The sequence below is a fragment of the Salmo salar genome, chromosome ssa02 (assembly GCF_905237065.1).
Source record: "Salmo salar chromosome ssa02, Ssal_v3.1, whole genome shotgun sequence".
Classification (NCBI taxonomy): domain Eukaryota; kingdom Metazoa; phylum Chordata; class Actinopteri; order Salmoniformes; family Salmonidae; genus Salmo; species Salmo salar.
The window spans coordinates 16,406,828-16,434,256 of record NC_059443.1 but is presented as its reverse complement, the minus strand read 5'-3'; the positions used below and the strand labels follow the sequence as shown (position 1 = coordinate 16,434,256).

The following is a 27,429-nucleotide window of genomic DNA, read 5'->3' as shown; positions in this document are numbered from 1 at the left end:
TATGTGTATATGTATGTATATGGTTATATATATATATATATATATATATATATATATATATATATATATATATATATATATATATATATATATATATATATATTTATTGGAAATAAAATATACTGCTCAAAAAAATAAAGGGAACACTAAAATAACACATCCTAGATCTGAATGAATTAAATAATCTTATTAAATACTTTTTTCTTTACATAGTTGAATGTGCCGACAACAAAATCACACAAAAATAATCAATGGGAATCCAATTTATCAACCCATGGAGGTCTGTATTTGGAGTCACACTCAAAATTAAAGTGGAAAACCACACTACAGGCTGATCCAACTTTGATGTAATGTCCTTAAAACAAGTCAAAATGAGGATCAGTGGTGTGTGTGGCCTCCACGTGCCTGTATGACCTCCCTACAACGCCTGGGCATGCTCCTGATGAGGTGGCGGATGGTCTCCTGAGGGATCTCCTCCCAGACCTGGACTAAAGCATCCACCAACTCCTGGACAGTCTGTGGTGCAATGTGGCGTTGGTGGATGGAGCGAGACATGATGTCCCAGATGTGCTCAATTGGATTCAGGTCTGGGGAACGGGTGGGCCAGTCCATAGCATCAATGCCTTCCTCTTTCAGGAACTGCTGACACACTCCAGCCACATGAGGTCTAGCATTGTCTTGCATTAGGAGGAACCCAGGGCCAACCGCACCAGCATATGGTCTCACAAGGGGTCTGAGGATCTCATCTCGGTACCTAATGGCAGTCAGGCTACCTCTGGCGAGCACATGGAGGGCTGTGCGGCCCCCCAAAGAAATGCCACCCCACACCATGACTGACCCACCGTCAAACCGGTCATGCTGGAGGATGTTGCAGGCAGCAGAACGTTCTCCACGGTGTCTCCAGACTCTGTTATGTCTGTCACGTGCTCAGTGTGAACCTGCTTTCATCTGTGAAGAGCACAGGGCGCCAGTGGCGAATTTGCCAATCTTGGTGTTCTCTGGCAAATGCCAAACGTCCTGCACGGTGTTGGGCTGTAAGCACAACCCCCACCTGTGGACGTCGGGCCCTCATACCACCCTCATGGAGTCTGTTTCTGACCGTTTGAGCAGACACATGCACATTTGTGGCCTGCTGGAGGTCATTTTGCAGGGCTCTGGCAGTGCTCCTCCTGCTCCTCCTTGCACAAAGGCGGAGGTAGCGGTCCTGCTGCTGGGTTGTTGCCCTCCTACGGCCTCCTCCACGTCTCCTGATGTACTGGCCTGTCTCCTGGTAGCGCCTCCATGCTCTGGACACTACGCTGACAGACACAGCATACCTTTCTGCCACAGCTCGCATTGATGTGCCATCCTGGATGAGCTGCACTACCTGAGCCACTTGTGTGGGTTGTAGACTCCGTCTCATGCTACCACTAGAGTGAAAGCACCGCCAGCATTCAAAAGTGACCAAAACATCAGCCAGGAAGCATAGGAACTGAGAAGTGGTCTGTGGTTACCACCTGCAGAACCACTCCTTTATTGGGGGTGTCTTGCTAATTGTCTATAAATTCCACCTGTTGTCTATTCCATTTGCACAACAGCATGTGAAATTTATTGTCAATCAGTGTTGCTTCCTAAGTGGACAGTTTGATTTCACAGAAGTGTGATTGACTTAGAGTTACATTGTGTTGTTTAAGTGTTCCCTTAATTTTTTTAGCAGTGTATATTTATTGGAAATGATGCAGACAATTACATTGGAAGCAACAATCTTTCTGCAATATTAAGGTGATCCACTCCTTTAAAAAAAAGGGGGTGAGTTTTCATCATGCTGACACACTCTCTGGGCTCCCTGGGGCGTGGCTAGTTACGAGGCAAAGTACTCTAATCACTATGATCTTATTAGAGAACTAAAATCACAATCCTATCATCACAAAAACATTCTCTTCATCCTTGATATTTTCTACACCAAGTAAAGGATGTAAACCTGGTGTTAAAGCTTTCGTTAATGTCTTTATACATTTTCCATATTCCATCTCTCATCATTCCCAGCATTTTAAATATTGTCCCAGTGTTCATTGTTTGATGTTGAAGTTTTGGACATTCCATTCACCCATACTAAAGACCAGAAAGGAGTCGTCTGCTGCATTACAATTTACGATCTGTAGACGCTGATCCACTGTCTTTTTTTTTTAGGTGTGCATGCGTGTCTCACCATCCTGGCTCATGCCCTGGGTCACACTGTCATAGGCGTCGTAAGGATTGGACCAAGGCGCAGCGGGTAAAGTGCTCATCTTCTTAATTTATTTAACCTGTTATGGCTAGGGGGCAGTATTTTTACGGCTGGATAAAAAACGTACCCGATTTAATCTGGTTACTACTCCTGCCCAGTAACTAGAATATGCATATAATTATTGGCTTTGGATAGAAAACACTCCAAAGTTTCTAAAACTGTTTGAATGGTGTCTGTGAGTATAACAGAACTCAAATGGCAGGTCAAAACCTGAGAGATTCCTTTACAGGAAGTGGCCTGTCTGACCATTTCTTGAAATTCTTTGCCATCTCTATCTTTTACAAAGGATCTCTGCTCTAACGTGACACTTCCTACGTCTTCCATGGGTGCTCAGAGCCCGGGAAAAACCTGAATGTCGTCATCCCAGCCCCAGGCTGAAACACATTATCGCCTTTCTCAAGTGGCCGATCAAGGGACTGTGGGCTTAGGCGCATGCCCTGGCCGCCCCCGTCTTTGTGATTTTTCCTCTGTTTGCCGAAAAGGAGATTCCCGGTCGGAATATTATCGCTTTTTTACGAGATAAATTGCATAAAAATTGATTTTAAACAGCGGTTGACATGCTTCGAAGTACGGTAATGGAATATTTAGAATTTTTTTGTCACGAATTGCGCCATGCGCACGACCCTGATTTACCATTTCGGATAGTGTCTGGGACGCACGAACAAAACGCCGCTATTCGGATATAACGATGGATTATTTTGGACCAAACCAACATTTGTTATTGAAGTAGCAGTCCTGGGAGTGCATTCTGACGAAGACAACAAAAGGTAATCAAACTTTTATAATAGTAAATCTGATTTTGGTGAAGGCTAAACTTGCCGGGTGTCTAAATAGCTAGCCCGTGATGGCTGGGCTATGTACTTAGCTTTTTGGTGAAATCACATTTTGCAATATTCTATTTTAGAATCGGACATATCGAGTGCATAGAGGAGTTCTGTATCTATAATTCTTAAAATAATTGTTATGCTTTTTGTGAACGTTTATCGTGAGTAATTTAGTAAATTGTTAGCAAATTCCCCGGAAGTTTGCGGGGGGTATGCTAGTTCTGAACGTCACATGCTAATGTAAAAAGCTGTTTTTTGATATAAATATGAACTTGATTGAACAAAACATGCATGTATTGAATAACATAATGTCCTAGGTGTGTCATCTGATGAAGATCATCAAAGGTTAGTGCTGCATTTAGCTGTCTTCTGGGTTTTTGTGACATTATATGCTAGCTTGAAAAATGGGTGTCTGATTATTTCTGGCTTGGTACTCTGCTGACATAATCTAATGTTTTGCTTTCGCTGTAAAGCCTTTTTGAAATCGGACAGTGTGGTTAGATAAAGGAGAGTCTTGTCTTTAAAATGCTGTGAAATAGTCATATGTTTGAAAAATTGAAGTTTTTGTATTTTTGAGGAATTTGTAATTCGCGCCACGCCTATCATTGGATATTGGAGCAGGTGTTCCGCTAGCGGAACGTCTAGATGTAAGAGGTTAAAGAAACCACTAACAAAATTAACAAAACAGTTCCGTAAGGCACCACAGGCTATAGAAGAAAACAACCACCCACAAAACACAAGTGAAACAAACCCCAATTAAATATGGCCTCAAATTAGAGGCAATGACAACCAGCTGCCTCTAACTGGAGGTCCTACCAAAACCCAACATAGAAATAGAAAACTAGATTTAAACATAGAAATAGAACCTAAACCAAAAACACCGAAACACACAAAACAAACACCCCCTGCCACGCCCTGACCAAACTACAATGACAAATAACCCCTTTTACTGGTCAGGACGTGACACACACACTTCTGCAGTCGGCAGCTCTGGCAGCGGTTGCGGCTGGCTCTGTCTATAGGACAGTTACTTGGTCTGGAACAGGAGTAGGACACACACAGCAGCTAACTACTCTGGAAAAAACCCTGAGGTGGAGAGAGGACCATTGACATAACCAATGGAACCCCTGGAAATAAGTCATCTGACCACACGGTTTGTTATGTCTGCTTGGTCAGAGTGAAATTAGGTGTGTAGTGCTGCAATCTCACCTTGCAGCCCTCGCAGATGACTCCTGATGATTTATCACCACAGATCTTTCCTCAGATTTGCTTTGTTAAAGTCCTCAGCTATAATAAATGCGGTCTCAGGATATATAGTTTCCAGTTCGCATAAAGTTCAGTGAAGTTCTTTGAGGGCCATCGCGGTATTGGCTTGAGGGGGAATATAAACGGCTGTGACTATAACCAAAGAATTCTCTTGTGAGGTAATACGAAAAATTGGATTGTGAGGTATTCTAGGTCGGGTGAACAAAAGGACTTGAGTTTTTGTGTGTTATCATAATCACACCATGAGTAGTTAATCATGAAACATACACCCCCGCCTTTCTTCTTCCCAGAGAGTTCTTTATTCCTGTCTGTACGATGTATTGAGATGGGTTCTCAATACATCGTACAGACAGTTAGCTGTATGTAAAAAGACAGTATATCCCGAGACAGCCATGTTTCCGTGAAACAGAGTATGTTACAATCCCTAATGTCTCTCTGGAAGGAGATTCTCGACCTGAGCTCATCTAATTTATTATCCAGAGAATGAACATTAGCAAGTAATACACTAGGAAGCAGTGGATGGTGTGTGCGCCTCCTGAGTCGGACTAGAAGTCCACTCCGAATACCTCTTCTCCGCCGGCGGTGTTTTGGATCAGCCTCTGGAATCAGATAAATTGCCCTGGGGGTACGAACAAAAGATCCAATTTGGGAAAGTCGTATTCCTGGTGGTAATGCTGGTGAGTTACCGCCACTCTGATATCCAAAAGTTATTTCCAGCTGTATGTAATAACACAAACATTTCCTGGGCTAATAATGTAAGAAATAACACACAAAAAGCAAAATACTGCAAAGTTGCTTGGGAGCTAGAAGCAGAACTGCCCTATTTGTCAGGCGCCATCTTGCCTATCAACTGTTCAGAGGAGACTGCGTGAATCAGGCCTTCATGGTCGAATTGCTGCAAAGAAACCACTACTAAAGGACACCAATAAGAAGAAGAGACTTGCTTGGGCCAAGAAAAATTAGCAAAGGACATTAGACCAGCGGAAATCTGTCCTTAGGTCTGATGAGTCCAAATTTGAGATTTTTGGTTCCAACCGGCGTGTCTTTGTGAGACGCAGAGTAGGTGAACTGATCATCTCTGCATGTGTAGTTCCCACCGTGAAGCATGGATGATGAGGTGTGATGGTGCTTTGCTGGTGACACTGTCTGTGTTTTATTTAGAAATCAAGGCACAGTTAACAAGTATGACTACCACAGCATTCTGCAGCGATACGCCATCCCATCTGGTTTGTGCTTAGTGGGACTATCATTTGTTTTTCAACAGGACAATGACCCAAAACACACCTCCAGGCTGTGTAAGGGCTAGAAGGAGAGTGATAGAGTGCTGCATCAGATGACCTGGCCTCCACAATCAGCCAACCTCAACCCATTTGAGATGGTTTGGGATGATTTGGACCACAGAGTGAAGGAAAAGCAGTCAACAAGTGCTCAGCATATGTGGGAACTCCTTCAAGACTGCTGTAAAAGCATTCCTCATGAAGCTGGTTGAGAGAATGCCAAGAGTGTGCAAAGCTGTCATCAAGGCAAAGGGTGGCTACTTGAAGAATCTCAAATATAAAATATATTTTGATTTGTTTAACACTTTGTTGGTTACTACATTATTTCATAGTGTCTTATTTCATAGTTTTGATGTCTTCACTATTATTCTACAATGTAGAAAGAGTCAAAATAAAGAAAAACCCTTCAATGAGTAGGTGTGTCCAAACTTTTGACTGGTACTGTATATAGTGAGAACACCCTGTAACATTTGTATGTGTGTGTTCATTGCCTTAGTTCGCAGTCCTGTATTCAGACTTAGATTCCCATAAAGCAATCAGGCTTGTTATTGTGGGACCGAAACAGACCTGTCTATTCTCATGACCTGACTCAAACTGGCTAGCTACTACAGTACCAAGGAAAGATCAACTGTAACAAACACTGTAGTCAAGCTGATAAGAGCCTGTACGATAACAGGCTTAGAAAGGTGAAGACTCTCCTGTCCTGACCCAGCGTCACTGGGGTAAGGTACACAGACTTCTGCAACCTGATTGGCTGAACGCAATATGCAACATCTGGGACTAACATTCTTAGCCACTCTAGCATGGTGGTGGAAAATTGCTTTCTTTATGAAACACTCAGTTCCCCGATTTTTTTCTTCTTCTGCCTTCTCGCCATTAAATCAAATTACGGAGGAAATCGATGCCTTTGCAGCCTGAATGGAGAATGTTTCATGTAATAACCGGTCCACTAAGGATACAAGTGTATATAACCGGCTTCATACAATGCCTTTGGACGGTAAGATGAAACGACTCAATGTCGCCATCTGCCAGGCTTTGGGCTAAACTCTGTGGCTGTGACAGCTAGTGAGGACCCTGTCTGTCTCTATTAATGCAAGTTCTACTACACTAACTTAGTCACACAGTCACTATAACATAAGGTCCACTTCCATCAACATTTCAGTTTATTCAAATAATAATTTCAATGTTGTTCATGTGTCAGATAACGACAAATTACAATAACTGGCAGTGCTTCACTCCAAAATGATTAAGACATATTCTAGAAAGATTTATTTCAAACGTTAGAAATAGAACAGGACAACTGGACTAGCAGTTCTGGAACTATATGAAAAATACAACTAACAAATCTGAAACATATCTGCTTTTCAAAACAAATCACCATTTGAATTACCACTTATTTTTTATATTCGTATCAGCTCTCTGTGTTCTATCATTATAACACCCTCTTAATGACAGACACTGACAGTAATACTGAAATATTATGTGCACTTGGATACCATACATTAATTGGTTGTCATCTGGCCATGCTAGAGAATATGGAATAAATGGCACTTTCTAACTATAAATTCTGCTTACTCTTACCCACACCCTATCCCCTGTTTGACTAAATCATGCACTTGCTCAACAGTTCTTCTGTATTAGCAAATTCTATCCTTTCATGGTCATCTAGTGACTACTGCAGAAATCCCCTGACCGCCAATTCGGATTGGCCCACTGCCATCAGAGTAAAAACAAAATCAGGTGAGGAGGAATTTCCTCTTTCTAAGGTGTGGGGACTTGGTTGCCTTGGTGATGGCATTCATGAGCAGTCTGGAGAGGCACATAGAGGAGTCCTGGGAGAAGGAGGAGGAAGGGCAGGACTTCTGCAAGACAGCGGAAGAGGAGGGCTTCCCCTCAAGACAGCGTCTCTGCGACAGCATCAATAGCTGGGTTCACAGTCAAAGAGAGAAATTATGAAAACAACAATATCAAAAAGCCTGCAATATGCAAAGAGCCACAATATAAAAATAAAATTGTTTATAACTAACTTAACTCGCAGTCTAAGATCCTGTAGACACTTGATGGCCAATCATGTTCATTTTATCCCAATGGGACAACCTGGTTAATATGAGATATGGGGTTGTCTGAGTGAACCTGCATTATTAAGTGTCGAACTCACCTGTATCTGAACACATGCAGTTCTCTGGTCTGCTGGCAGGGGGCAGCATTGGACCACTAAGTTCTGGACAGGAAGAGCCAAAGGGAACCTGAGAGACCAGATTGCAAGATTATCTCAGTATACTACATCTTTGTTTTACTCGATAATCAAATCAGTCAAAGGGCTTTGTTAGACAGATATGTACAAATGTGCTTGGATCAAACTAGCTGCTGTAATAAGATACTTGTGAAAGTTATTCTATACTGGTCTTTGATACAATGCAAATCTGGAATTTTAATGTCATTAACCACGTTTCCATCCACAGTTTTTATGCGAGTAAGCTCATACCATATAAAACAAAACCACAACAACTGTAATGGAAACAGGAATTGTTCGTAAAATTGTATAAATACTGACAGATAATTTGTTCGCTTGACATGGTGGGATCTTTTCGTCTGTAAAATTAGTTATGTGAGAAATGGCGGTGGAAATGCCTTTATGCGCAAGTATTGATATAATAACCATCATATCAATGTAAACTTGCAGTCACTCGATAATATGGTGTGTGGTCCTTCCACTACGACACAGGAAACTATGCAGTTTATTAGGCTACAGATTAAATAAATGATGAACTTCACAGGGTGGTGAAGATGCACAGTGATGCTCCTTTCCAGTAAATATCGAGGGTTTTATTCTGGTGACATGATGATCGATGCTTGGCTGCCGTTTGAAAAATATATATATTCTCACTGTTATCCATAATAATATCATCATCTAGACTAGCCTACCCGCACTGTATCCGTTTGCTAGAGCGCATGTGCCAAGACCAGAGTGGGCACATATACTATTTATAACAACCGTTTTTGTGACAAATCTATCGGTAGAGTTGGAAATATGATGGAGACACAGTGAACTTCAGATTTGTATTCGGTACATGACATGTTAAGGGAAAAGTACCTTTTGTGTGCACTACAAAAATCAGCAACAACTCAGTTTGGTGAAAACATACCACTGGTGGGAAAATGGCAATATTTAAAATCTGTCACCAACTGGATCGAATCCTAGCTACAGTCACCATCAACTACAGTGAAATGTACCCTTTCTGAAAGTTCTGGTTCTGTCACCCAGAAAGATAAACAATCAGGTTGGGCAGCATAAAAATGTGACTGAGGAGGAAAAAGGTCAAATTAAAAACACACACACACACACACACACACACACACACACACACACACACACACACACACACACACACACACACACACACACACACACACACACACACTAATCCTAAACAAACCCTTACTTCTTGATGATCTTGTATGTTTCACAGATGTGTCCGAGGTTGTGGGTCTGAGGTGCGGCAGAGTCAAGCTTTTGGTCATAGTCTGAATGAGGGGCGCGGGAGGAGAAACAGGTGTACCTCTTCTCACCTTCTCCCACATCACAACAGGAGGTGTTGTGACCCCTCCCCTTCTGCTCTTCCTCACAGAACCTGTCAAGCACCTTACGCCACTAAGAGAGAGGTGGAGAGATGTACTGTAAACACTTGAATTGATCAACACTCGAACTGTACATCTAAGCTTGTTCTGCACTCTGAATGCCAGGGGAGAACCTTAATGCCTGCAAAACCATGTATAGATCTGCACACAAAAAGATACCTAAAAAAACTATGTATTATTGTTCACTGTAGAGGATAGTTTATACAGATGTTTCGGTTTATCAGCCTTCTTCAGTGTAGGTATGAATGGGATCCTTATTTTTCCCACATTGACAAGTGCAGGTAGGCAGGCCATAACACGCACACACACACACACACACACACACACACACACACACACACACACACACACACACACACACACACACACACACACACACACACACACACACACACACACACACACACACACACACACACACACACACACACACACACCATGCTCCTTACCTTTCCCTCAGCACAGGGCAGCACGTCCTCCTGTCCCTTACAACAGTGTTTGAATCCTCTCTCCAGCCGGTTCATGGCCTTTGATTGGTGGTCCAGGCAGCCAAAGCCTGTACGTGGCAGGCACTTGGTGGAGGAGAGGGGTCGGTGGTTGTGTAGGCAGCAGAGCAATTCAATGTTGTCGGAAGTGGGGCGTCCAGGGGGGAAGCTGATGTCAGAGTCTCTGGGAGTAGCTTGGGGGCTCTCCTTGTGCACCTCCCCTCTGACAGCACATGGACCAGGCTGGGACCTGGGAGGAAAGGACACAATACATGTAGTCATTAGTTGCCAGGGCTGTGGCGGTCATGACATTTTGTCAGCCTGTGATTGTCATGCAAATGACTGCCAGTCTCATGGTAATTGAAGTTAATTAACATTAACACGTTTAGCATCTCCTGGCTTCCACACATAGCCTACAAGCCACTGATGCAGACCTTTGGAACATCTACATTTTAAGAAGTCTAATAAATCCATTTAATATAGCCTACACCATCACAATAAATCCAGGATTTATTTTAGACAGGTTTAAAGAAACATGATATGACGAAAATGTAGTCTCTTTCAGATTAACAGAATAGCATACTTTGAGTTGTCCTTATGTTAGGTCCTGATCTGGCTATGCCATATGGCTGTGGGCTACACTAGTTCATTTAGCAGAAAATCTTTTCTTAGAATTCTGTGGCATTGTTTTATATTATGAAGAATACAAATGAACATAGCTGAATAAAATAGAAAGGATATTTTCTCCAAATGATTTACGAGGGAATGAACACATGCTGCTATTCTGTGTTGAGCGGTTAACAAAGAAACAGGTCCTCCTGTATGCTTAATGTTTTGTTGTTAATGCAACTTTAGTTGTGATATACAGTACCAGTCAAAAGTTTGGACACACCTACTCATTCAAGGGTTTTTCTTTATTTTTACTATTTTCTACATTATAGAATAATAGTGAAGACATCAAAACTATGAAATAACACATATGGCATCATGCAGTAACCAAAAACGTGTTAAGCAAATCAAAATATATTTGAGATTCTTCAAAGTAGCCACCCTTTGCCTTGATGACAGCTTTGCACATTCTTAGCATTCTCTCAACCAGCTTCATGAGGTTGTCATCTGGAATGCATTTAAATTAACAGGTGTGCCTTGTTAATATATGGAATTTCTTTCCTTCTTAATGCGTTTGAGCCAATCAGTTGTGTTGTGACAAGGTAGGGTTGGTATACAGAAGATAGCCATATTTTGTAAAAGACCAAGTCCATATTATGACAAGAACAGCTCAAATAAGCAAAGAGAAATGACAGTCCATCATTACTTTAAGACATGAAGGTCTGTCTATCTGGAAAATTTCAAGAACTTTGAAAGTTTCTTCAAGTGCAGTCGCAAAAGCCATCAAGCGCTATGATGAAACTGGCTCTCATGAGGACCGCCACAGGAAAGGAAGACCCAGAGTTACCTCTGCTGCAGAAGATATGTTCATTAGAGTTACCAGCCTCAAAAATTGCAGGCCAAATAAATGCTTCACAGAGTTCAAGTAACAGACACATCTCAACATCAACTGTTCAGAGGAGACTGCGTGAATCAGGTCTTCATGGTCGAATTGCTGCAAAGAAACCACTACTAAAGGGCACCAATAAGAAGAAGAGACTTGATGGGCGAAGAAACACAAAAAATGGACATTAGACCGGTGGAAATCTATCCTTTGGTCTGATGAGTCCAAATTTGAGATTTTTGGTTCCAACCGGCGTGTCGTTGTGAGACACAGAGTAAGTGAACGGATTATCTCTGCATTTGTGGTTCCTACCGTGAAGCATGGAGAATGTGGTGTGACGGTGTGGGGGTGCTTTGCTGGTGACACTGTCAGTGATTTGTTTTAGAATTCAAGGCACACTTAACCAGCATGGCTACCATAGCATTCTGCAGCGATACGCCATCCCACCTGGATGGCGTACAGGACAATGACCCAAAACACACCTCCAGGCTGTGTAAGGGCTATTTGACCAAGAAGGAGAGTGATGGAGTGCTGCATCAGATGACCTGGCCCCCACAATCAGCCAACCTCAACCCAACTGACATGGTTTGAGATGAGTTGGACCACAGAGTGAAGGAAAAGCAGCCAATAAGTGCTCAGCATATGTGGGAACTCCTTTAAGACTGTTGTAAAAGCATTCCTCATGAAGCTAGTTGAGAGAATGCCAAGAGTGTGCAAAGCTGTCATCAAGGCAAAAGGTGGCTACTTCGAAGAATCTCAAATATAAAATATATTTTGATTTGTTTAACACTTTTTTGGTTACTACATGATTCCATATGTGTTATTTCATAATTTAGATTTTTTTCACTATTATTCTACAATGTAGAAAATAGTAAAATAAAAAAGAAAGACCCTGGAATGAGTAGGTGTGTCCAAACTTTTGACTGGCTATATGTTTTGATGTTTAATACATTCTAAGGCTGCATGATGTGACTAATGATGATTTGAATAAACAAACGCATGAAAGTTATGTGCTCTGCTCTGTTTCTTCCACAGGCTGCACACACTTCATCAGTCTCTCATTCACAATTTGACAAGCACTTGATCATATTCTCACCCATCAGACTATTCTCAACTTAATCTGGGGTTTACATATTGCCTACCAATATGTGTGAAATTACTTTTGATTAGAATGGTCCACAAAACAAAATACATGTCATCCGTAGCCTGCACTTCAATAGTGAATAGCGAATGGAGGTTATGTGCAGTTACTGTATGTTTTTAAAATGCAAGCATAGGCGGCGCATCCATAAGGCTAGGAGAAGCTTTTCCTAAAGTAAATTGAATGAAATTGCCAAAATTATATAGCCTAAATAGCATACTCCTGTCTATACAGAAATAAATTAAATCACTCAAAATAGGCTACTAAAGCATGATTTGGCCACAGAGGATATTTATTTTGTTGTGGATTGTTTTAAATAGACTTGCCTACAGTCGGTAGGAAAGGCAACGCGCAATTTGGGCAGATTATTGTTGAGTTGCGACTATCTGTGAAAAGTAGAGGCCAAGCCAGGCATATCGCAGTATTTCAAAATACAATTGTGGGAAAACGTAGTTTGGAAAGCAAATGGTTATCGCTGTAAAGAGAAGACAATGAAAGGACTAATCTGTCTTTTAGTTATCAAAATTCTCAATTTAGTTGAGCGAACAACAGTAAAGCCTATTTTATTGGAACCAGCCGAGAGCAACAGCAATATCCTTGGTGAGTGCACATTGCGCATATTCACAATTTTTCAGTACTACTTTAAAGTTTGTTTTTGGACAATAATTTCCTCCTCCAGTTTAGATGGACGTCATATTCTATTTATGTCTCCCCTTCTCATAGGCCTATTACATGGACAATGTCGTTTTTAATTGATATTTCTGTCACTGTCAGCAGAATAGGCTACCCTTTAATTTGTCCTATTAAAAAAAGATTCTGCTAATGTCTCCAGTCATATATAAAGTGTAGTAGAATGGCATGAAATGTGTTTATAAAAGGTCACATTTTTCACATTCAAAGAAAGAAGAAATGTAGGCCTATCTGATATAGCCTAGACATACTCTAAGCCAGTAGGTTCCCAAATGTTTTATAGTCCCGTACCCCTTTGTAAGAATATGTTGAAGATAAATACACAATGCAGAGTACAAGAGGTCAAGAGGACGAGAGTCAACAGAGCACTAACGATCAATGGAAAGTGTTTTTTTTCTGTAATATGGAATTAATGAGCAATGGGTCAGAGAAATGGAATCAATTTGTCTATACAGTGAGCCTGAAATAGGATACTTGTGATTTGACCATTGGCTTAGTTTTATTGCAAGGAATTCTAATTGGTCAACCACAGGCTAGGGCTCGGATATAAAACTACATGCTGTCCCTTTGCTCTGTGGAGAGAACCACATGAGAGGATCACGGTAGGAGCATCACTGAGGACAGGGGGAGAATGAATATCTACCTCCCCCCATGATTTGTTCTCTTTGAATAAACCTATTTTCCTCCCCCTGATTTGCTTTGGGGTTTGTCTTCTTGAAGAATATCATCAACTGCTAATGTAATCGATGTGTAATGGCTAGCTAGTTAGCGGGATGCGCGCTAATAGCGTTTCAATCGGTGACGTCACTCGCTCTGAGACCTTGAAGTAATTGGTCCCCTTGCTCTGCAAGGGCCGTGGCTTTTGTGGAGCGATGGGTAACGATGCTTCGAGGGTGGCTGTTCTCGATGTGTGCAGAGGGTCCCTGGTTCGAGCCCAGGCAGGGGCGAGGAGAGGGACAGAAGATATATTGTCACACTAACACCTTCAAACATTCAACCTCCAGCTGTGTACCCCCTCTAGCACCTGGGTCAGCGCACTCTCAAATGTTGTTTTTTGCCATCATCGTAAGCCTGCCACACATACGATACATTTATTAAATGAGTGTGAGTTTTTGTCACAACCCGGCTCGTGGGAACTGACAAAGAGCTCTTATAACACCAGGGCACAAATAATAATATAATAATAATCAATAATTTTTCTCTTTATTTAACCATCTTACATATAAACCTTATTTGTTAATCGAAAATTGTGAATAACTCACCACAGGTTAATGAGAAGAGTGTGCTTGAAAGGATGCACATAACTCTGCAATGTTGGGTTGCATTGGAGAGAGTCTCAGTCTTAAATCATTTTCCACACACAGTCTGTGCCTGTATTTAGTTTTCATGCTAGTGAGGGCTGAGAATCCACTCTCACATAGGTACGTGGTTGCAAAGGGCATCAGTGCCAAGGCAGGATAATCTGAGTGCAGCCCAATCCATAAATCTGGCAGTGGCTTCTGATTTAAATTCAATTTTCACAGAACCGCTTGTTGCAATTTCGATGAGGCTCTCATGTTCAGATAACGGTAAGTGAACTGGAGGCAGGGCATGAAAGGGATAACAAATCCAATTGTTTGTGTCATCCGTTTCGGGAAAGTACCTGCGCAATTGCGCACCCAACTCACTCAGGTGCTTCGCTATATCACATTAGATATCGTCCGTAAGCTTGAGCTCATTTGCACACAAAAAAATCATACAATGATGGAAAGACCTGTGTGTTGTCCTTGTTAATGCAGACAGAATAGAGCTCCAACTTCTAAATCATAGCCTCAATTTTGTGGCAGTATCAAATGTATGTGAACCGGAGAATATTTGCACAAATAAAAAGGCCACTCCAGGACCTTAATGTGCTTCTTCTTGAGCCACTCCTTTGTTGCCTTGGCTGTGTGTTTTGGGTCATTATCATGCTGGAATACCCATCCACGACCCATTTTCAATGCCCTGGCTGAGGGAAGGATGTTCTCACCCAAGATTTGATGGTACATGGCCCCGTCCATCGTCCCTTTGATGCGGTGAAGTTGTCCTGTCCCCTTAGCAGAAAAACACCCCCAAAGCATCATGTTTCTACCTCCATGTTTGCATGGTGGAGATGGTGTTCTTGGGGTCATAGGCAGCATTCCTCCTCCTCCAAACACAGCGAGTTGAGTTGATGCCAAAGAGCTCCATTTTGGTCTCATCTGACCACAACACTTTCACCAGTTGTCCTCTGAATCATTCAGATGTTCATTGGCAAACTTCAGACGGGCATGTATATGAATTCTTGAGCAGGGGGACCTTGCGGGCGCTGCAGGATTTCAGTCCTTCACGGCGTAGTGTGTTACCAATTGTTTTCTTGGTGACTATGGTCCCAGCTGCTTTGAGATCATTGTCAAGGTCCTCCCATGTTGTTCTGGGCTGATTCCTCACCGTTCTCATGATCATTGCAACCCCACGAGGTGAGATCTTGCATGGAGCCCCAGGCCGAGGGATATTGACAGTTCTTTTGTGTTTCTTCCATTTGCGAATAATCACACCAAATGTTGTCACCTTCTCACCAAGCTGCTTGGCGATGGTCTTGTAGCCCATTCCAGCCTTTTGTAGGTCTGCAATCTTGTCCCTGACATCCTTGGAGAGCACTTTGGTCTTGGCCATGGTGGAGAGTTTCGAATCTGATTGATTGATTGCTTCTGTGGACAGGTGTCTTTTTTACAGGTAACAAGCTGCGGTTAGGAGCACTCCCTTTAAACAGCGTTTGACATGCTTCTAAGTACGGTAATGGAACATTTTGACTTTTTTGTCTCGAAATGAGCTCGCGCGTTACCCTTTGGATAGTGACCTGAACGCACGAACAAAACGGAGGTATATGGACATAACTATGGATTATTTGGAACAAAAACAACATTTCTTGTGGAAGTAGCAGTCCTGGGAGTGCATTCTGACGAAGATCAGCAAAGGTAATACAATATTTCTAATACTGATTCTGAGTTTAGTTTGCCCCGAACTTGGCGGGTGTCAAAATAGCTAGCCGTGATGGCTGAGCTATGTACTCAGAATATAGAAAAATGTGCTTTAGCCGAAAAGCTATTTTAAAATCTGACATAGCGATTGTATAAAGGAGTTCTGTATCTATAATTCTTAAAATCATTTTTATATATTTTGTCAACGTTTATGATGAGTAATTTTGTAAATTCACCGGAAATTTTTGGTGGGAATACATGTTCTGAACATCACACGCCAATGTAAAAAGCTGTTTTTGGATATAAATATGAACTTGATTGAACAAAACATACATGTATTGTATAACATAATGTCCTAGGAGTGTCATCTGATAAAGATCATCAAAGGTTAGTGCTTCATTTAGCTGTGTTTTGGGTTTTTGTGACATATATGCTTGCTTGGAAAATGGCTGTGTGATTATTTTGGTCTACGCCTAGATGCAATTTAATGTGATTGGATGTTAATTATTTGACTAGGCTACCTGTATTTGACATTGTGTTGTTATTTCGCTGAACAATAGATGGTTTACTTCTATTTTTGGCAGTGAAATGAGGCTACTCAGGAGAGAAAAAAAAACACCGAAATGTATAGCCCTGTTGGAAAATATAAATCGACTGTTTGAAAATGGGAAGAAAAAAAGTTTTTTTTACCCCAGTTTGGGAAGCTCTATGCTACACACGCACAGCCATGCATTATTAGCCTAAATTATGACCATCCAATCTACTATCACATTTCCAATAGTAGGCTATTTTACATAAGAAACAGCATTATATGCATGTAATGCATTATTATAAAAGGTGCATTTTTATGGTGAAAAATATCTTCCCCAAATATGAAACTCACGCACTGCCTATGTATGCCAGTTAGGCTACACCGGTTGTGAAGCAGATTCATGTGCTTAATTTTAAGAATTTAGACATAAATATATCAGCACAAGAAAGCTGTGATCCTCTTTTATATAGTGGCCAGTCAAAACTCTGTTTTCACACGCAACTCTGCAATGACTGGGTTTATAAGAGCACATGTTTCACTACGCTCTGTAGACTCTCTCTGTATGTGCTCTTCTTACCGTGTCCCAGGGGTTCTAGGTCTGTAGGCTATGTGCTCTCTTACCGTGTCCCAGGGGTTCTAGGTCTGTAGGCTATGTGCTCTCTTACCGTGTCCCAGGGGTTCTAGGTCTGTAGACTATGTGCTCTCTTACCGTGTCCCAGGGGTTCTAGGTCTGTAGGCTATGTGCTCTCTTACCGTGTCCCAGGGGTTCTAGGTCTGTAGGCTATGTGCTCTCTTACAGTGTCCCAGGGGTTCTAGGTGTGCATGCTGCGTTTGGAGTTATTTGGCCACGTTAGTTATGATACAAATCTTGTCAAAACATATAGGCCTATGGGCTAGACTACATGACGTGCGCGACTATGATTTGAAAAAGTTGCACAAAAAAAGCATGCGCTGTTTCTTGCCTTACTGCACATACTGGGCATCATTAACACATTATAATATTGTCACCCATTAGACTAGTTTAATCTTGTCTTTACATATACTAAATAGGGCTGCTCGATATATCGTGAACATATCGGAATCGGACGATATTAGCTAAAAATGCCAACATCGGTATCAGCCGATGTCTAGTTCAACGCCAAATTTGCAAAACCGATGTCAAAGCTGGCGTGCATACCTATTGCTCATCTCATATGTATATATTGTACGCTATACCATCTACTGCATCTTGCCATCTTGATGTAATGTATCACTAGCCACTTTAAACAATGTCACTTCATATAATGTTTTCATACCCTGCATTGCTCATCTCATATGTATATACTGTACTCTATACCATCTACTGCATCTTGCCTATGCCGTTCGGCCATCACTCATTTATATATTTTTATGTACATATTCGTATTCATTCCTTTACACTTGTGTGTACAAGGTAGTTGTGAAATTGTTAGGTTATATTACTTGTTAGATATTACTGCATGGTCGGAACTAGAAGCACAAGCACTTTGCTACACTTGCATTAACACCTGCTAACCATGTGTATGATACATTTGATTCGATTTGAACGAAGGTACATGACGTAATGACGCCACGTAAAATTTTGCGCTATATGTGCAACACAGCATTCCTAAACTAGACCACAATGTATGCTGTGTGGATCGAGCAGTCAACAAGTAAACATTTCAGCAAGATAACTCAAAAGTGAAATCCATTAAAGCCAAGATAATGGAATTCATTGCCCTTGACAATCAACCGTTCTCTGTTAACAAGCCATTTGTGGAGTGGTTGAAAACAAGTTTTAATGACTCCAACCTAAGTGTATGTAAACTTCCGACTTCAACTGTACATGTACAAATTACCTCAACTAATCTGTACCCCCGCACTCTGACTCGGTACCGGTGCCCCCTGTATATAGCCTCTTTATTGTTATTCTTGTTGTGTTATCTTTTATTATTACTTTTTATTTTAGTCTACTTGGTAAATTTTCTTAACTCTTCTTGAACTGCACTGTTGGTTAAGGTCTTGTAAGTAAGCATTTCATGGTAAAGTCTACACTTGTTGTATTCGGCGCATGTGACAAATATAGTTTGATTTGATGTAAATACACTTAAATAGCAAATGGACGGCGCATTTCCCATGGTTAATATTCATGCAGCCACGCAGGCTATACTCCTGTTGTAAAGCGAAGCAATGTGCTTACTATTAGGAAAGTTGAGAAATAAATATAGTAGGCTTAGCCTATAGAAAGCTGATGGGATCCTCTTTTAATAGAGGCCCCAAAAAATCCTGCAATTGAAAAGCCTATAGAACTGTTGCGCAACATGAGCTCATGGGCTCTCATGACGGTCATGACTCGTTACCACCAGTGTGGCGGTAATACCGTCACCATAACAGCCCTGCCCTAAAACTAAAGTAAAACTCTCCCTCCCTTACTTGTGACATGTGTTGGGGTTAAAGGTGAAGCCAGGTTCAGGTATGGGGGTGGTCGGCAGGTAGGTTGCGTTTGGGTTTTCCCTATCGAAACAGCTCAGTCTGGCCCCGCCCTCTTTCAGGCAGCAGTGGTGGTGGTTTGTCTTCAATGAGAACTCAACAGTACAGAATGTGGACAGGGTCTGTTCCCACTGTAAGTGACATACAAACATCAATTCACAGATGAAAAATAGAGGTAAAAGAAGTCCTAAAATGGTGAAGGTACAGCTTTAGTGGGCCTGACTCATAAACACCTTCCCTTCTACACAGCTACACAGCTATACATATAGACTCCAAGGCTGATCTGTTGTGTCTGTATGGGCTTTCCTTCTACTGAGTCTCATCTTCCCTGGACATCCTCTGTCCTCATCACTACTACTGTCTCATCTTCCCTAGACATCCTTTGTCCTCATCACTACTACTGTCTCATCTTCCCTGGACATCCTCTGTCCTCATCACTACTACTGTCTCATCTTCCCTGGACATCCTCTGTCCTCATCACTACTACTGTCTCATCTTCCCTAGACATCCTCTGTCCTCATCACTACTGCATCTGTGCACATAGAAGGTGGTTCTGTTGGTACACTAGGAGTGAATGGACCTAAACAGAACTGAACACAACACGAAAGGACAGAATGGAACAGGACAGAATCCAATGTTGCCACAGAAACACTCACCGCCTGTGTAACGCAGCACAGCGTCACTTCCTGGACCTGCTGTGTCCCGTTCCCATGGCAACATGCGCTGTACCAGGACTCTACCCGGTTGACTGCTTCAGCTCGATGACGAAAGTGGCCTCTGCCGTCCCGGGGGAGGGAGTAGGAAGGGTACCGGGGACGATGGCTGCTATGGAGACAGATGGCCTGGAGGTTCTTAGGGGACGGCCGGCCAGGGGGGAAGAGGAAACCGGGGTGGGAATCCCCAAACGAACGAGGCCCAGCCATTGTCCGAACTCCAGGTCTAAAGTCTGTGTTCAGGTGCGGGGTGATCTCCCTCTGGGTCATGTCTGGAAGACAGATATACGCACAGCACTGTGAGGGCATTGAAACACACACACAGTCACACACACACAGTCACACACACACGTATATATACAATACATGTCACACTAACTTTGCAGGAAATCCTCTATGTCAAAGGAGGCCACTCTCTGTAACATGTCAGGAAGGGATCTGTTATCTGTGGAAGGGATGAGAGAATGTAAACACACACGCCCACACATACTAGTTAATAAATAAGCCATAGCACTCTGACCATGTGATGTCAGTACTGTTGTCTACCACCTAGATTTTTGGAAATCAGAATACTTAAAGCTAATATGTAACTTTTTGGGTGACCCAATTCACATAGAAATGTGACTTATAGATCTGTTATTCTCATTGAAAGCAAGTCTATAAAGCGGAAGATCTGTTCTATGTGTACTATTTCTATGATTCCCATTTCTTAAGTTACATTTTTGCTTCTGGTTTTGTTTACCAGCTTCAAACAGCTGAAAATACAAATATTTTTGGTTATTGAAAATGTATTACATAGCGGTTTAGATGGTACAATGATTCTCTACACTATACATTGCTTGTTTTGTCACAAACTGAAATTAGGCTAACTATTTGAATTTTATCAAGCAGGAAATTGCGGAGCGACTTCTGTATATTGCACCTTTAATTAACATGGTGTGAATTCTCTAGTCTAGATTTTTGTTACACCTAGAATAATAGTTATGCTGTTAGTAGACTTGGACAAAGTTGTTCCACGCTAAACTGGTGGAATAGAATGTATCACGTCCAACAAATGTTTTTCTTCATGATCTTGATAGGGCATAAAAATGGCCTCTTCTGTGCACTTCTAACAGACCATGCACAAACAGAAGGGGAGCCATAAACACATACCAGGACATAAAACAACGACAGAAAGAACTGATGACTACATGCAAAAATCTTGTAGGGTACAAACCTTCAGACGCGCACACCAGCACTAATGCACACCAGCAGGCTAGAGCCCAAGACCAACCCATTTTGAGTACTGACACGGGAGTTATCCTTGTCCTCTTTCACTGGACTGTTTCAACTCCCTCTGTTTTGCCCTCTTTCACCCCCCACTCTCTTTCCCTGTGTTTAGCAAAGTTGTTCCAAAGCCACGCCAAGTACAGGAAACTACTCGACAAATGACAGCTGGAGTCCCTTCTTTTCAAACCGTTATGTCCTTTTGGAGTGGTATGAAACAGAGAATGAGTGTGTAAGAGCTGTGAGAGAGCATAAATACATGTATGGTTGTTTTGTGATTGGAGGAAAAAGAAGGAGGATATTTTCCCACCATTAGTCAGCAGTGCTATGTATTCATGGATGGAAGCCAGTCTCCCCCCCCCCCCAAAATTGACCAATAACAAAATAAATATTTGTCATTTCGCAAGAGGTTGAAAATATCACACTACGGAAAGCAACTGATCGTGCGAAGCAGCGCCTCTCTGTATTTGTAATATCGAATGCAAGGGAAGCTAGCAAGCATTTGGTCTTCCTTGATAAAACACTTATAAAATAATAGCTGTGTTGAACTAAACCTAGTGAGCTCAACTGTGAATGGTCCTGGCACACCATGTAACGCCCTGGCCATAGAGAGGGGTTTTTTGTTCTTTATTTTGGTTAGGCCAGGGTGTTACATTGGGTGGGCGTTCTATGTTCGTTTTCTAGGTTTTTTGTATTTCTTTGTTTTGGGCCGTGTGTGGCTCCCAATCAGGCACAGCTGTAGTTCGTTGTTGTTGATTGGGAGTCACACATAAGGAGCATGTTTTTCCTTTGGGTTTTGTGGGTAATTGTTTCTGTTAGTGTTTTGCACCTGACAGGACTGTTTGGCTGTCGGTTTTTCTTATTTTTGTATAGTGTTCTTTCTGCTATTAAATATTCAATGATGAACACTAACTCCGCTGCACCTTGGTCTACTCTCTCTCACGACAGCCGTTACACACCAAAAAGTGTCAAGGAAACAAGTTTGGATTTGGCTGCAGTCCAATGACATCACGTCACATCCAGAGTCAAATGTCATTGACAGAAACAATTTGAATCTTGTTGTGTTGTTGTCCTCCAGTGACTAGCTAGCTAAAATTGTCCCTTTCCTAAATTAGCCATGGATGAATATAGGGATTTGGACTTGTGGTTTTACTTAATTCTCCATATTGGCCAATGATTATGACAGCGATTCTGATCCAACCATAAAATGGATTGTGTCTCTTGCCTGAGAGGATGGCAGTTCAATATGTAGCTAGATGTAGAAGGCCAATGTTAACCAGCTGGCTCATCGTTTCCCATGAGAGCAAGTTAGGCTAGCGAGCAAGCATTATAGCCAGGTAGCCTAGGACAACAAAAAATAAAAGCGTGTACTGTATGACAGAGTCATAGAACGTTTCGTCCACATGGAAGAGAGGAGGCATTGCTAGAAATGTGACTTATAGATCTGTTATTCTCATTGGACAGTGTAGTTAGATTAAGAATTTAAGCCTTCTGCCAATATCAGATATGTCTATGTCCTGGGAAATGTTCTTGTTACTTACAACCTAATGCTAATCGCATTAGCCTACGTTAGCTCAACCGGCCCGTGGGGGACCCACCGATCCCGAAGAAGTTTAAGAAAGAGCTTCATAGATAAAGCGCACATAGAACAGATCTTCCGCTTCTTAGAGTTGCTTTCAATTTACAGTAGCTATTACAGTGAAATAATACCATGCTATTGTTGGAGGAGAGTGCACAGTTATGAACTTAAAGTTATTAATAAACCAATTAGGCACATTTCGGCAGTCTTGAGACAAAACTTTGAACAGAAATGCAGTGGTTCATTGGAGTGGTTCATCAGTCTAAAACTTTGCACATCCACTGCTGCCATCAGTGGCCAAAATATAAATTACGCCTGGGCTGGAATAATACATTATGGCCTTTCTCTTGCATTTCAAAGATGACGGTACAAAAAAATACAAAAAACGGCTGTTTTTTTCTTTGTAGTATTTTTTACCAGATCTAATGTGTTATATTCTCTTACTTTCATTTAACATTTCCACAAACTTCAAATTGTTTCCTTTCAAATGGTATCAAGAATATGCATACCTTTGCTTCAATGCCTGAGACAGGCAGTTAGATTTGGGTATGTCATTTTAAGCGAAAATTGGAAAAAAAAGGAATGATCCTAAAAAGGTTTTAAGTTACATTTTTGCTTCTGGTTTTGTATACCAGCTTCAACCAGGAAATTGCGGAGCAACTTCTGCATATTGCACCTTTAATTATCATGCTGTGAATTCTCTACTCTAGATGTTTGTTACACCTAGAATAATAGTATCCATGCTGACTTTCGCAGGCTACCTGAGACATGAAACAGGTAGGTGGGAGGGCCAATTTGTTAATGGGCAATTTACTTAAATGGCTAATGGAAACACTTCTACCACTATATTTTTATTCAACACTAGGTTTTTGCGGAAACGTTTTTTTTTATGTGTGACGTCATTACGTCCAGCAGTTTTTATCGACACAAGATAGTTCAATGGAAACGCACCCTAGTGGAGAAAGGTGCATCTGCAGCCCGCAATTCAAGGGCGTTCCTGCAAGTGGGCATTCCTCGCATCTGCAGGAACCCTTCTTTATACTTCTACTGGTACATTTTTAAGCTGACTCCAGTACATGTGCAGGAGGCAGGGGCACTCCAGTACAGTAGGTGGCGGTAATGTACCATAATGTTGGATGCCAACCACCGATCAACCCCACTGAAGAAGAGGCAGGGGCGACAACGGTAGCTAGTTATAGCTAGTACACACCAGTAGACTGTCCTTCGCCCCCACCTGTCGGGCACACATTTTATTTGTCACATGTGCGTAATACAACACCGTGAAATGCTTACTCACATGCCCTTAACCAACAATGCAAGTAAAGAAAAAATAAGAGTTAACCTTTTTGGGATAGGGGGCAGTATTTTCACGGCTGGATAAAAAACGTACCCGATTTAATCTGGTTATTACTCCTGCCCAGAAACTAGAATATGCATATAATTAGTAGATTTGGATAGAAAACACTCTAAAGTTTCTAAAACTGTTTGAATGGTGTCTGTAAGTATAACAGAACTCATATGGCAGGCCAAAACCTGAGAAGATTCTATACAGGAAGTGACCTGTCTGACAATTTGTTCTCCTTCTAGGGCATCTCTATCAAAAATACAGCATATCTGCTGTAATGTGACATTTTCTAAGGGTTTCATTGGCTCTCAGAAGGCGCCAGAAAGTGGAATGATAGCTCTCCAGTCTCTGGGCGAAAAACAGCAGGAGTTTTTGTGAGTGATCCTGCTGAGAACAATGACACTGGAGCGATGACACTGGAGACGACTCAATTTTTTTCTTTCAGTGTTTGAACGAATACAACGTCGCCCGGTTGGAATATTATCGCTATTTTACGAGAAAAATAGCATAAAAATGTATTTTAAACATCGTTTGACGTGCTTCGAAGTACGGTAATGGAATATTTTGAATTTTTTTGTCACGAAATGCGCCGGCTTGTCACCCTTCGGATAGTGACTTGAACGCACGAACAAAACGGAGCTATTTGGATATAACTATGGATTATTTCGAACCAAAACAACATTTGTTGTTGAAGTAGAAGTCCTGGGAGTGCATTCTGACGAAGAACAGCAAAGGTAATCCAATTTTTCTTATAGTAAATCTGAGTTTGGTGAGGGCCAAACTTGGTGGGTGTCAAATTAGCTAGCCATGATGGCCGGGCTATGTACTCAGAATATTGTAAAATGTGCTTTCACCAAAAAGCTATTTTAAAATCTGACACAGCGTGTCACGACTCCTGCCGAGGGTGACTCCTCTCCCTGTTCGGGTGGCGCTCGGCGGTCGTCGTCACCGGCTTACTAGCTGCCACCGATCCCTTTTTCCTTTTCTGTTTGTTTTGTCTTTAATGGTTTCACCTGTGTCCCATTTGTGTTTAGTTGGGTATTTAAGCCCGTTTCCCCACCTGTTCTGTGTGTGGGCTTATTTCTGTCGTTCACTGTGTTTCGTGTAGTGGAAGGTGTTTTTGGATCCTTGTGTTTTTTGATTAAACCCTGTTGTTGTTCTTGGGTGTATATTCTTTTGACGGTGCATTTATAAAAGCCCGATAGCAAACGCTCTTGTTTCCTGCGCCTGACTCCACACCCACTACATCAAGCGTTTCACAGCGATTGCATAAAGGAGTTCTGTATCTATAATTCTTCAAATAATTGTTATGTTTTTTGTCAACGTTTATCGTGAGTAATTTAGTAAATTCACCGGAAGTTTGCGGTGGGTATGCTAGTTCTGAACATCACATGCTAATGTAAAAAGCTGGTTTTTGATATAATTATGAACTTGATTGAACAAAACATGCATGTATTGTATAACATAATGTCCTAGGAGTGTCATCTGATGAAGATCATCAAAGGTTAGTGCTGCATTTAGCTGTGGTTTTGGTTTTTGTGACATATATGCTTGCTTTGAAAATGGCTGTGTGATTATTTTTGGGAGGGTACTCTCCTGACATAATCTAATGTTTTGCTTTCGTTGTAAAGCCTTTTTGAAATTGGACAATGTGGTTAGATAAAGGAGAGTCTTGTCTTTAAAATGGTGTAAAATAGTCATATGTTTGAGAAATTTAAGTATTTGCATTTTTGAGGCATATGTAATTAACGCCACGCTATACCATTGGATATTGGTGAGGCGTTCCGCTAGAGGAACGTCTGACCCTAACAGGTTTTAAGAAAATATTTACTAAATAAACTAAAGTAACAATAAATAAAAAGTAACACAATAAAATAACAATAACGAGGCTATATACAGGGTGGACCGATACCAAGTCAGTGTGTGAGGCACAGGTTAGTCAAGGTAATTTATTCATGTAGGTAGAGGTACAGTGACTTTGCATAGATAATAAACAGTAGCAGCAGTGTAAAAACAAAGGGGGGTGGATGTCAATGCAAATAGTCCGGGTGGCCATTTGATTAATTGTTCAGCAGTCTTATGGATTGGGGGTAGAAGCTGTTAAGAAGCCTTTTGAACCTAGACTTACCACTTGCCATGCGGTAGTAGAGAGAACAGTCTATGACTAGGGTGGAGTCTTTGACCATTTTTAGGGCCTTCCTCTGACAAAGCCTGGTATAGAGGTCCTGGCAGGAAGCTTGGCCCCAGTGATGTAATGGGCCGTACGCACTACCCTCTGTAGTGCCTTGTGGTCAGATGCCGAGCGGTTGCCATACCAGCCGGTGATAAAACCAGTCAGTATGCTCTCGATGGTGCAGTTGTAGATCTTTTTGAGGATCTGAGGACCCAAGCCAAGTCTTTTCAGTCTCCTGAGGGGGAATAAGCATTGGCGTGCCCTCTTCACAACTGCCTTGGTGTGTTTGGATCATGATAGTTTGTTGGTGATGTGGACGCCAAGGAATTTAACCTGTTAGGGCTAGGGGGCAGTATTGACACGGCTGGATAAAAAACGTACCCGATTTAATCTGGTTACTACTCCTGCCCAGTAACTAGAATATGCATATAATTATTGGCTTTGGATAGAAAACACCCTAAAGTTTCTAAAACTGTTTGAATGGTGTCTGTGAGTATAACAGAACTCATATGGCAGGCCAAAACCTGAGAAGATTCCATGCAGGAAGTGGCCTGTCTGACAATTTCTTGCCCTTCTTGATTATCTCTATCCATTACAGAGGATCTCTGCTGTTACGTGACACTTCCTACGGCTCCCATGGGCTCTCAGAAGGCGGCAAAAAGCTGAATCGTGGCTTTGCAGGCTCTGGCTGAAAAAAAGTACCGCGTTTGGGTAGTGGCTGGTTACAGTACTGTGAGACTCAGGCTCGTGCCCGCGTCGACAGAATGCTTTGTTTTCTTTCGTCTGTTTACCTAAACGCAGATTCCCGGTCGGAATATTATCGCTTTTTTACGATAAAAATGGCATAAAATGGATTTTAAACAGCGGTTGACATGCTTCGAAGTACAGTAATGGAATATTTAGAATTTTTTTGTCACGAATTGCGCCATGCTCGTGACCCTTATTTACACTTCGGATAGTGTCTTGAACGCACGAACAAAACGCCGCTATTTGGATATAACGATGGATTATTTTGGACCAAACCAACATTTGTTATTGAAGTAGCAGTCCTGGGAGTGCATTCTGACAAAGAACACCAAAGGTAATCAAACTTTTGTAATAGTAAATCTGAGTTTGGTCAGGGCTAAACTTGGTGGGTGTCTAAATAGCTAGCCGTGATGGCTGGGCTATGTACTCAGAATATTGCAAAATGTGCTTTCACCGAAAAGCTATTTTAAAATCGGACACCTCGATTGCACAAAGGAGTTCTGTATCTATAATTCTTTAAATAATT

At 41.7% G+C, this 27,429-nt stretch overlaps 1 protein-coding gene across 1 annotated transcript; it reads right to left on the bottom strand.

Moving 5' to 3' along the window:
* Positions 1 to 6,773: 6,773 nt before the first annotated feature.
* On the bottom strand, positions 6,774 to 21,316 carry LOC106575366 (extracellular matrix protein 1). Its single transcript, XM_014151857.2, has 8 exons — positions 21,010 to 21,316; positions 20,173 to 20,238; positions 19,737 to 20,065; positions 19,024 to 19,211; positions 9,722 to 10,007; positions 9,077 to 9,285; positions 7,792 to 7,879; positions 6,774 to 7,558 (listed from the first exon to the last, which is right to left on the bottom strand). The coding sequence occupies exons 1-8, from the start codon at positions 21,068 to 21,070 to the stop codon at positions 7,370 to 7,372; spliced, it is 1,416 nt and encodes a 471-aa protein (XP_014007332.2). The 5' UTR covers positions 21,071 to 21,316; the 3' UTR covers positions 6,774 to 7,369.
* Between the last annotated feature and the right edge of the window lie 6,113 nt (positions 21,317 to 27,429).